The sequence below is a fragment of the Egretta garzetta genome, unplaced genomic scaffold, assembly GCF_000687185.1.
Source record: "Egretta garzetta isolate BGI_Z169 unplaced genomic scaffold, ASM68718v1 scaffold551, whole genome shotgun sequence".
Taxonomy (NCBI): domain Eukaryota; kingdom Metazoa; phylum Chordata; class Aves; order Pelecaniformes; family Ardeidae; genus Egretta; species Egretta garzetta.
Window position 1 is genome coordinate 386,254 of NW_009258493.1, and position 11,738 is coordinate 397,991.

Genomic DNA, 11,738 nt, shown 5'->3' on the forward strand with positions numbered 1-11,738 from the left:
TCTTTATTTTAGCTTAGTCTTTTTTTTTTTGGTCCTATTTTATTTTATCTTAGTCTATTATGTCTTATTTTATTTTGTCTTCTTTTATTTCATCTTATTTTATTTCCTCTTATTTTATTTTGCCTTATTTTATTTTTATTTTATCTTAATTTATTATGTCATTTTATTTCATCTTATTTTATCCTTTTTATTTTCATTTTTTAGTTTACTTCCCTTTAATTAATTATCTAAATTTTATTTCATTTTTTATTTTAATTTCCTTCTTTATTTTTATTTTAGGCATTGATTATTTTATTTTATTATTTTAACTTGTATTTTATTGCACTTTTAAACTTTTATTTCAGTCTATTTTCTTTTTATTTCAATTTTTATTTTATTATTTTTTATTTTATCTGTTTAAAATCTTATTTTTTATTTGATTTGATTTTATTATTTTATTAAATTTTTAAATTTTTTACTTATTTATCCTACAATTTTATTTTATTTTACTTCAAAAAAATCTTATTAATTTTTTTAATTTACTTTTCAACATTATTTTATTATTTTATTCTATTTTTGGTTTTTAAGGGGCAGATGGGAGCAAGGACAGCAGCCCTGGGCTCCCTCCCCTCTTCCCCTCTCTCTCCCTGCCTTGGCCACCACAGGGGGAAGAGCTGAGGCTGAGCAAACTCATTGCACCCATGGGCAGGGGCTCTCTGGAGGGTGTCACACTGGGTCTGGGGGCTCCCTGTGCTGGGCTTGGCACAGCGTGGGCAGGTGACAGCCCTGCTGGGAGGGCCCCAAATGCTCCTGCTCTGCCACCAGCCGAGCAGCACCTCCTTGCCCATGGGTGCCACGGCATGGGGCACACGGGAATGGAGCCACCATTGGTACCCATGCTCCCCACTGTGGAGCCGCAGCACCCATCCCCTTCGGTGGAGCACCCTCCATGCACAGTCAGGGACATGGCAGCCGGTTGCACCCCATCTACACCCAACTCCTGCCCGCACAGAGCCAGGCATCTCCCCATGGCTCCTACTGCACCGGCACCAACAACCATAGCTCCAAACAGCTGCCGGGGCACGAAGCGCACCATTCCGCTGAGATTTGGCGTGATTCAGTGAGATTTACTGAGATTTGGCCAGATTTGCTTAAATTTTGAGGGAAGATCTGCTGAGGGTTGGGTGGAGGACGGATCCAGGTGGGATACTGGGACCCCCACAATCCACTGTGGTCCGGAATCCCCCATGCAGCCCCAGGGCCAGACACCAGCGTTACCACGTCCGTCCGGCTCTCGTGGCATCTCCCATTCAGCAAGACCAGCCAAGGTGTTGGGGCAAGGCGCTCGCCACCGCAGGGACCGGGGGAACGCGCCAGACCTGTTCTGCCAACCTCTCCCGCCCTCCGCAAACCCCAAATCCCAGCCGGGGGACGCTCAACGCGTGCGGGCAGCTGCCACCGAAGCAGGGAGCTGCCCCTGATTGCCGAGCTGCCCTTGGCGCAGTGCTGCGTCCTCCCCATCATCTCTGGGGGTTTGGGAGGTCAGAGAGGAGCTGTGGGTGGCTCAGCGGCACTGAAATTGGGGTCACCCACATTTGGCTTTGTTCTCATTTTCCAGAGCTCAATTTTGCAGTTGAAATCTCTCTGCACTTCATTAAATATTTCAGCAGCTCATTAAATATTTTGCAGTTAATTCCCTAGTCCTGGTTTTTAAGGGAAGGCATTGCAGCCCCCTGTGGGGACAGGGACAGCCACCCCAACACTGTCCCAGAGGTGTGCCCAGGAGAGAAGATGTCCCTGGGATCATGTGTGAGGACCAGGGCTTTCATCCAGAGCTGTTGCATGCCGTGGATGGGCTCTGCTATGGGGCGGGGGGGTCTTTGGGGACCCCAAGGTCTGGATCCCCCTGTGAGCACCTTGCAGCCATGTTGGGGTACAACCTGAGTGCTGTCAGAGCACCCACATTCATGCTGGCAACACCTTCTTGATGGCAGCTGGAAAAGGGCGCAAGGACCTTTCCTGGTGGGAAACACCAGGGTTGGGATCCCAGCTGGGGATGCAGAATAGGAGTGGACACCATCACAAAGGAGACCCAGCGTGGGCCGAGCCTGGTGGGAGATGGGTGCTAGGACAGGTCCCAGACTGCCAGCTGGGCCAGGCGGGGCCAGACTTTGACCTCAGAGGTTCCACCAGGTCCCTCCTGACTTGGTGTGGCAGAGACAGGGCTGGGCAGGATGGGGCTGAAATGCAGGACAGTTGTGGCTCTCCATCCCCAGGAGAAGCAGGGGCGAGGCCAACGGTACCATGTCCTGGCCGTGGGGAGGGCTGCGATGGTGGGATGAAGGCTGTGAAAGCAGGACATGAAACACATGGGCCCAAAGGGCTTACAGCCCCCTTTGCATGGGGAGGTGTTTCACAAGGGATTTGGGGTTGCACTGATCCCTGTGGCCACAGTAGAGACCTGCAAAGAGGGAGCCCAGTCCTGGTTTCTTTGGCCGCTGGAGGTCTTTGGTGCAGGTCAAACATGGGAGTCCTTGCACCAGTGCTGCGAGGAAGACGAGGTGTGGGAGCATCCTGCTCACTGCCCATCTCAGCCCCAGAGACCAAGGTGCCACTGGAGATGCTAGACCAGCTGGAGTGCCCTTGGTCCCTTGGTTGGGAGATTCCATGGCTCTTACCTGCTCTTCTCTTGGGCCCTGCATGACCCATCCTAGCCAACTGCACCTTGGGGTGATGGTTGCTGAGCTGTGTGACCACCAAGAGCTTCCTGACCCCCCAGAACCTGCCTGGGACCTGGCCAAGCCCTTTGGGATGTGAGGACACCCCGCTTCACTTGGGGAGCTCTGCCAAGAAACACGTGCATCACAACTCAGGTATTACTGACGTTCCTTCATCACTTCCAGCTCCTCTCTTCGTTTAACCACCCTTGCATCTGTTGCTCATCCTCTCGTGTCTTCTCTCCTTTTGCCACTCTTCTGGTTTTGATTTGTGATACGTGAAGGCTTTCATCTGACCATTCAAGTTAGGCGGTGGCTGTTCACTCCCTGCTACAACAGTCCTTAAAAAAACATTCTAGAAACAATGTGTTCAAATAATCATCTTCCACATGTGCCCAGGGCTAATTTATTTTTTTTTTTTTACATTAAGGTTGACTTCAGCCTTAGGTTTGTTTCCTTAATTAATTTCAATTTGCCGAAAACCACTCAAGCAAGACATTGTACTCTTCTGGTTTTTTTCCCCTGAAGCTGCAGGTCCACCAAAAAATAATATTTCTTGATATTAGAGCTTCCCAGGCACTAGTTCCTCATCCAGATAAGCATTCCTAGACCTAGATTGTGCAGCCCAGAATAAACCCAGATTTATCATGATAACTTGGCACTGAAGGATTAAGCTCCAGAAGCTTGAGGGTAATTGGACAGCTGACCCCTCCTCACCGACCTCCACAAAGCTGGACCTAGGGGTACCTGAGACAGGGAGGGAAGCGTTTCTCAAGGTCCCACAAGGGCATCACTCTTCATTTTCACCTTGATGGAGGATTGCTGATGATTTGAGGACCTGCTCTGAAGTTGTGTGGCTGAAGCAGAGGTCAACCCAAGAGTCTTCCTTGATGGAAGGATCAAGATCTTAATTCCCTTGCCTCTGAGATGCTGAGATTGGATTTCTATTTCCAGTGCTGCTGAATTTCTTGGTGGCTGTAATGAGTTCCAGGGAAGACCCCGCTCTTCATTTAGTCCATTGCTTTTTCAAGCACATGTTTTAATGTGTTAAGCCATGGGAAGCAGTGGACAGAGAAGAAACGTGTTCCTTCTGTCAGTAAATCATCTGCTTCTGTAGGTAAATCAGGTTTTGCAGTATAAAATACAGGATGATAGAGAGAAAGCTCAAGTCTGGAGTCCTGGGACATGGATTTGCAGGGCTGTGAGGAGTTTGGAAAACACATGAAGATAAACATAGTTCCCAACCAGAAATATTTTGGTAGTGTCACATGGTAAATAGCTCATTAAGGGATTGATTATACGTAACTTGGTGTTTGCTTACCATCTGCAGCTTGAAGGCATTCAGCTTGTTTCCCAAGGGATGCACGTGGGTTGGGAGTCTGTGTAACAAGGAAAACATGGAATAGATAACGGGTAAAAATTGGGATATGATGTGTGTGGACACAGAGAGAAGAGCAGTGGAGGAGAAAGGGGTTCCTCAGCCTTCCTCTGTTCCTCTGGAAAGGGAAAACAAATGCTGAGGATAGAACATGGAATATTTTTTGTTTGTTTATTTGTTTCTAAGGAGCTTCTACTCCAACTCAGAGCAGTGAATCTACTTCTCCCATGGAAAACATGGGAGGAATGGAAAGCAGGTGAGCTCTGTCAGGAGATGTCTCACCTGGCCACTAAAATTACATAGACAAACCCTGGCAGGAATGACCTACAGCATGCCAAGCAATGAAAACATCAAGGTGGCCCCCAAAAGGGGGAGGTCCATGCACCACCTTCCAATTTGAATTCCTTCTTAAGTTGCATCTCCTGTTTCCAACAAGGGAAGAGACGACCAAGTCCTGGGCAGAGCATGTTACAACTCCAACACACAGCAGTAGTCTCCTACTTCCCGTGGTCAGATGTACCCAGAAGCAGCCACCAGCCATGGACGTTATTAACAGGAACAGGCTTTGCCACAAAAATTCAAGCCAGGCCTGGGTGCTGATAAAGCCTCGTCAGCTGGAGAGTCAATGCCACTAACAGGACAGGAAGGCGACAGCATCCCACCCCATTAACCCGAGAGAAGAGCAGATAAAAGCCATGAAGTTCCCCATCCAAGGCACCACAGGTGCTCCAGCTGGTCTACCGTCTCCGGAGGCAGCAGAATGCCAAATCCTGATAGGGAAACCTCCTGCTGTGGTGGCCATCAACTTCCTGGAGGGTTCAGGGAAACTATCAGAAAGCGGGTTTGTCATTGCCCGTCCAGCAGCAGCCCCGAGGGTTGGTGCCCCTTTCATTTGCGTCCCATGAGCACTCCCAGCCAGAGCTCTCAGATGCTTGTCCCCACCCCGGTTGTGAGAGTGGGTGGATTCGGTTCTGTTTAATAAAATAACACTTCCCTCCCACCCCCTGGCGGCCTCCCCCAGCAGGGGTGGCGGAAGAGGAAGAGGAAGGATCAAAGCTCTACCTCAGCCATGTATTATTTGGCACGGCCGCACCCTGGCAGTGGGCACAGGGCTGCACCACTCCAACTAAGACACCTTCGCAAGTTCTCCAGTGTCAGCATGGGCTGGAGGAGAGGAGCCCCCAGCCCAGCTTCCACAGGAGGTGGGTTTTCACAGAATCACAGGATGGTTGAGGTTGGAAGGAACCTCTGGAGGTCATCTGGTCCATCCCCCTGCTCCAGCAGGGCCACCTAGAGCAGGTTGCCCAGGACCATGCCTAGACAGTTCTTTAATATCTCCAAGGATGGAGATCACACAACCTCGCTGGGCAACCTCTGCCAGTTCTCTATCACCAGTTTAAAAAAAAAAAAAAAAAGCAGCGTTTCCTGAGGTTCACATGGAACCTCCTATGTTTCAGTTGGTGCCCATGGCCTCTGGGCACCACCAAGAAGATCCTGGCTCCATCCTCTCTGCACCCTTTCAGGTATTTATGTATATTAAGGAGATACCCCCTGAGCTTTTTCTTCTCTTGACTAAACCGTTCCAACTCTCTCAGTCTGTCCTCGTAGGCAAGGTGCTCCAGTCCCTCCATCATCCTTCACTGAACTCCCTCCAGAGTGTCCGTTTCTCTCTTGTCCTGGGGACCCCAGAATATGACACAGCCCTCCAGACACAGCCTCACCAGTGGTGAACAAGGACAAGAATCACCTCCCTCCACCTGCTGGCAACACATTGTCTAACACAGCTCAGGACACCATTTGCTTTCTTTGCAGCAAGGGCCCATTGCTGGTTCACGGTCAACTTGGTGTCCACAAGGACCTCCAGGCCACCTTGCCAGCTGGGTGTCCCCCAGCTCATACTGGTGCCTGGGGGTGTTCTTCGCCAGGGCTGTGTGCTTTTTGTTGAAGGAGAAGGGCTCCCAAACACCAATTTGTGCCCAAGCTGCCCCCTTAGGAGGAGGTTGGAGGTCACGCAGCAGCTTCTGGGCTCCTTCCAGCCCTGCTGCTACTAGAGTTGACCCAGAAATGGGGAGAGCAGGGTCCCCAGGGCTTATCCTGGCTCCTCCTGCTTGTGGGTTCAGGACATGATGCCAACCCCCCTTGATGATGAGGCTAGAGCCATCCCCACCCAGTCCTATCCCCAGGGCCAGCATCTCTCCTGGAGAAGACAAGAGTGGTGGCCCAGGTGGAGGGAGGGCCTGGTGCCAGTTCCCAAAGGGTGGGCATATCTTGGGCAGCTCTTTCCCACCCCTCCCAGTTATTTTTTGGGGGGAAAAAGAAGCAGCACAGGGAGTGCAGGGATCCTCAGTGCTTTATTGGTGACAGCTCAAGCCCAGGCAGCCATGCAGACAGGAAAACTCGTTCCTTGCTGGGGACAGCAGATCCCACACCAGTACCATGGCACCCTAGAGCTCACCCATAGGAGAGGAGCCCTGGGGTCTGGGCCATCGTGTCAGCATCTGGAGGAGGTTTCATCCCCATCGCTCCCTGCTCCTCTCCCACCTGCTGCTCTAGGTGGTCCAGGGCTGGGGTGCGATGACCACACTGACACTGCTCTCTGCCTCCCCTGCGGCCGCAGTGCTCCCACCTTCCTCTTCCTCCTCATGGTCTTTCAGCAGCTCTGAGAAGCTGGGACCTCGTTGGGGCAGAGACCCAGAGGCTTGGTCCTCCTCGGGGCTGCAGCCTGGGTCTGTGGGCAGATGGACAGGGGGAACAGTGAGGAGCTGGCTGAGTTCAACCTCCCTCCTCTGCTGGAGGAACACATCTGGCAGCTGTGGGCCAGGTCCCATGGGATCAGCTCTGGATCACACACAGATCCCAGCCCTGCAGAGCAGGATGCTCCTGTTCTAAGGGTGCATCAGAGATGGCCCCTTGAGGATGAGGATGAAGAGGACTTCAGGGCACTAATGCTGGCCTGGAGCAGAAAGACCACAGTGGGCACATACCTGGGTGTTTGGTGGCACCAGGGCAGGTTGGAGCAAAGGTGGGGGAAGCTGCCCAGGAGCAAGGGTTGGGGGGTGACAAAGCAGAGAGAAGTGGGTTGGTGGGGTGTGTTGGGGATGATGCTTCAGGGGCCATCACCTTCCTCATCCTGAGCCTCTGATGCTTTCCTCTCTGGGCTCTGGGACAGCAAGGTCAACCTGTTGAGGGCCAGCAGAGCTTTGCCTGTTTTCTGGAGAGAAGAGAAGGAGCACTGAGCCCCACCAGAGCCATCCCCATCCCCACGTCCTCATCTTTCCACCCAGTACCTGCCACTTCCGACGAGTCAGGAACTGCTTGATCCTCTCCTTTGACAGTGCTTTGGTGCTGCTGGGCTGGGGCTGCTGCAGCCAGGGGTGCAGCAGAGCCCCTGCGCTGGAGAGCCGGTGGCTGGGGGCAGACGGGGTGGTCATGGGGGGCGCTTCTCCACCATCAGACCCTCAGCTGCTGGCATGGCCCCATGGAGCATCCCCTCCACCAACCGTATTCAGTGCATTCCTCTGCCCGGCCCCTTGGCACCCCAAAGCCCAGCCCAGCACCCCACAGCCAGCCTCAGGTCCTACCGGGGGTCCTTCTGCAGCAGTTGGCTGATGAAGTCCTTGGCTTGCTGGGAGATCTCCGAGAAGGTCTCCTCCTCAAAGTCCCACTGAGCAGCTGTGATGTTGCTCAGCGTCTCCATGTCGTCATCCCCCTGGAAGGGGGACTCCCCACTCAGCCTGGAGAGGTGATGCAAGGACATCAGGGACAGCTCAGACCCTCCAGCCCTGACCTGCTGTGCCCAAGAGGCCACTCACAGGATGTAGCAGATGACACCAACGCTCCACATGTCAGTAGAGAAGCCCACAGGCTCAAAGGCAACCACTTCCGGAGCCATGAACTCAGGGGTGCCGTGCAACACCTTCACAGGGGCATCTGGAGCTGCAGGGAAGATGCATGGGGCAGGCGTCCAGCTGGGATCTCCCTGGGGCAGCCCAACTGCACGCCAACACAAGCCAGGTGGATGAGACCCTGCCTCCAGGTGGAGCTGCTGCCCTCCAGGACCCATTTGGCACCCACAGGCACAGGGGCCTTGAGGGTCTCCACCTTGCAGGCAGGGCTGGGGACATGCAGGTTTCCCCAGAGCATCTTAAGGCCCCTGATCTGGTGCCATAGGGCTGCCCATCCCAAAGACATGGGCAGGAGGATGCAAGCTCCTTGCTGACATGTCCAGCCAGATCATGTTCCCATGATGGTGACACTCCCTGCCCTGGTTCCCCAGGATTCCTCTCCTCGCTTACCCAGCTTCCGTGCCAAGCCAAAGTCAATGATCTTGAGCCAGTGGCTGCTGGGGCTGATGCAGACGATGTTCTCAGGTTTGAGGTCAAGGTGGACGACGGCCTGGCCATGCATGAACTGTAGCCCCTCCAGGATCTGCCGCATGTACTGGGTGCTGCTGGGCTCTGTGTGCTCGAAATCATCGTCCACGATGCGCTCAAAGAGCTCCCCGCCTGCCACACTGGGGGAGGACAAGGTGCTGGGGACCCTGCTGAGGTCTACCAGCCCTCAGGAGGAGAAGCCCCACCAGGGAACCCAGACTCAGCACTCTGGGAGGATCTCACCACCCGTATCTCCAGGATCTGCAGGTTCTCCATCCATCCAACACCCCATGCCAGCACCCGACAGTGCAGGGACCCTACCCTCTTCCTTGCAGGGTTCAGCACTGTCCCCACCACCCCAAATTTGACTCTGTCCCCGCACACACTCACTACTCCATCACCATCACCAGTTCAACGGGGCCCTGGAAGGCAGCAAGGCACTGCACGAGGCGTGGGTGATGCAGCAGGTTCATGAGCTCCACCTCAGCCTGAGCCGCCTGTTTCTCTTTAGCCGTCCGCGTCCGGAAATATTTCCCAGCCCGGATTTTGCCGGTGGCTTTTTCCTGCAGCTGGTACACCGTTCCAAATTTTCCCCTGGGACAGAGCAAGGATGAAAGATGGAGGAGCCATCGCCAGCACCCTGCATCCCCAAGCGGTGGGGATGTGGGACCCCCCACTTACTCTCCCAACTTCTCCAGCTGTGTGTACTGGTCTGAAACCTTCTCCTGGCTGTTGATGACCACATCACAGTATTCAAAGGTCTCTGCGCCTCCTGGGAGGGTTAGAGCAGGATGGTCCGTGCATGGATCCCTCACACTTTGGGGACCAGCTACCCGTACTTCCCCTCCAGTGCTTCTTTCTGTGCCCCCCCAGCTCCATCAAGGTCTGACCGCCCTCCCCACATGGAGCAGATGGGACCAGGGGGAACATGGGGACAGGGGTTGCTGCTACAGGAGCTCCTGGAGAAGCCCAGCACCCTACAAATCAGGGTTTGGGGCAAAAGGTGCTTTTAGAATCAAAAATCCAAGCAAAATGGGGCCATTAAACAGGATGGGATGGAGATTGGTGATGATGGGGGGGGTGTCACACCAGCACTGGGATCCCTGCACAAATCCTGCGCCTCCCCCGGGACAGATGGGGGGGCTTGGCCGTACCTTCTGCCTGGGACATGGTGGTGCCACCAGCTCCTCGCTGGGTGCCGGCGCAGTCAGGATGGGTGCTGGACACAGGTGCCGAGGCAGGCGATGCCTGCGTGTCCACTCTGGCTGCTCCCCAGAGCCCTGCACCTTCTCCCTGCCACAGGAGACCACCAGCATGTTTCCACCTCTACCCCACCTCTTCACCCTACCCAAGAGTTGACATCTTGATGGCCCCAAAGAGTCCCAGCAAGGGGCCAAACTCAGTTTTAAAGCAAGGGCCCCTCTCCTCAGGTGGGGACAACATCTTCCCAGTAGCAGCTCAGGCTCAAAGCCACCATTTTTCTCATGGCCCGTTTTGCATCAGCCAGGAAATCCCCAGGAAAAGCCACATTTCTAGGGCAAAGGCACATCCTTGTGCATATCCCCTCCCTGCTCCATCCACACAAAGGTTGGGAGGACAGGGCAATGACACCCAAGGGTGCTGGGCAGCAGCACCCAAACCCCAAGCCAAAGAACCACAGCACTGACCTGTCACTGTCCAGTCCTGTCCTGTCCCAGGGCACCAGCAGGTCCTGGATCCTTCCCGGTCACCACAGAGCCACCAGGGAGCTGGAGGGAGGGAGGAAGGGGCAATGCTGGGGTTTGAGGACCACTGGGACCACACATACAGGGATGTCTCAGGGCTGTCTCCGGGCATCCCGCTCCAGTGCTGGGAACAGCCCCGGCTCTCCCCTCCCTTTCCTTCCCAGTGGAACATTTCCGGACTTGGGGGAATAAACAACCATCAGCACCATCACTGAGCCCTCCCCAAACCAGATCCAGCACTGTGGGCCCAAACCACCCCCAACACCCCATTTAGCACTGTACAGAGTCACAGGGCTGCAATGCAGGGGTCTCAGCCAGAGAAATCTGGGGGGGGTGGTGAGGCGGGAGGAAGCAGGCTGTCTGTAAAGACCTGACACACCTCATGACATAGCACAAAGCACAACCCTCCCAGCATAGCTGAGCCTCTCTGCAGCTAAATCCTCTGGCAGCCCAGCCCCAGGCATGCCCCCACCTCCTTCCCCACCCATGGGTGGGCTCCTGCAGAGAGGGTGAGTACCCACACCTGCACCCCTATTCCCAGCTCCACCTGCAGCCAATATCCCAGCGGAGCCATCGCTCCCCCAAAACCTGTCCTGGGCTTTAGGCTTCCCTGGGTGAGCTCGGCTCCAGGTTCAGGGAAACCAAGGGGAAGAGGGTGTTGCAAAACCCCTCTGAGCCCTGAGGACTGAAGCAAAACCAGGGTTTTTCAGCCTTTCTCCCCCAAAAGCAGGACCATGTGGTCGCTCTGGCACCCGGGATGCTGCCGTGTCTCAGTTTCCCCTGCTTTAACATGGGCATAAGGCTGTGATTTCCTCCTAGAGCTGCCTCCAGAGCTGGGAATGGGGACAGCAGCACCGCAGGGGGACCTGTCCTCCCTGGGGACCCTCGTGTCACGGCATCCCCCCGAGCAGAGGGGATGGCACCCTGCTGTTACCTGCTCTCCAAAGCCGGGTCTCGTGGGCGATTTGGGGCTCTGCCAGCACCAGCAGACGCGTCGCCGCCGCCACTCCCGCGCTCAGCACAAAGTCCACAGCCGCCGGCAGGGTGTTGAGGACAAGCGTCCCCAGCACCAGGGCAGTGGCAGGGCCACCATGGCTTCGCTGCTTGCCTGCCCCTGTGACCTTGCCACTGGCAGGGCAGAGCCACGGGGTGGGGGTGCAAGGGCCGGGAGGGGTCCCCACCGGCACCTCGTGGGTGAGGGATGCAGTGGATGCTCCCGGCTCGGCGATGCCGTCAGTGCGCTCAGCTCGACCCTGCTGGGATATCGACTGCTGGGGACAGGGACACCAGGGACGGGAGTAGGACACGGTGATGGCCTGTCTGGGGACAGCAGCAGGGTGACAATGGAGTACGGCTGGCTGCATCCTGCCTGCCTGACAAGGGGTGACGGAGACCTGGCCCGGCTGATGTCTGGCACTGCTGGCAGCAGGTCCTGACCCCACTTGGCTCCGGACCCCTCTCTGGGGCAGGATGAGGCCGTGCGGGTTTTGCTGGGCTGCTCCCAGCACAGGGAGAGGCAGGATACGGCCCAGGCATGCGAGGCATCCCAACAGCCACTTGATGTCAG

The 11,738-nt window shown here is 55.0% G+C and overlaps 2 protein-coding genes across 2 annotated transcripts in view; both read right to left on the reverse strand.

Annotated features, from left to right (window-relative positions):
- FMNL1 (formin like 1) overlaps window positions 1-6,594 on the reverse strand; it is a 26,784-nt gene extending 20,190 nt beyond the window's left edge. The window contains exons 1-2 of the mRNA XM_035901156.1: window positions 6,530-6,594; window positions 4,018-4,075 (exon numbers count right to left, since the gene is read on the reverse strand). Coding sequence (XP_035757049.1) covers window positions 4,018-4,075; window positions 6,530-6,594 — 123 coding nt within the window. The remainder of the gene's footprint in view (window positions 1-4,017; window positions 4,076-6,529) is intronic.
- A 29-nt stretch (window positions 6,595-6,623) lies between these two features.
- LOC104132337 (myosin light chain kinase, smooth muscle) lies at window positions 6,624-11,535 on the reverse strand. The gene is made up of 9 exons (XM_035901162.1): window positions 11,106-11,535; window positions 9,129-9,219; window positions 8,838-9,041; window positions 8,370-8,587; window positions 7,887-8,010; window positions 7,656-7,808; window positions 7,362-7,482; window positions 7,195-7,285; window positions 6,624-6,802 (listed from the first exon to the last, which is right to left on the reverse strand). Exons 1-9 carry the CDS (start codon window positions 11,533-11,535, stop codon window positions 6,624-6,626), a joined length of 1,611 nt encoding a protein of 536 aa, XP_035757055.1.
- Between the last annotated feature and the right edge of the window lie 203 nt (window positions 11,536-11,738).

What these genes read in the sequence shown, in the direction of transcription:
- LOC104132337 (XM_035901162.1), bottom strand. Translation starts at nt 11,535, where the DNA reads ATGCAGCCAGCCGTACTCCATTGTCACCCTGCTGCTGTCCCCAGACAG. An exon ending in CTGGTGATGGTGATGGAGTA is followed by an intron (nt 8,588 to 8,837) that starts GTGAGTGTGTGC and finishes GTCCTCCCCCAG; the next exon opens with TGTGGCAGGCGGGGAGCTCT. An exon ending in CTGCTGCAGAAGGACCCCCG is followed by an intron (nt 7,483 to 7,655) that starts GTAGGACCTGAG and finishes GTCTGCCCCCAG; the next exon opens with CCACCGGCTCTCCAGCGCAG.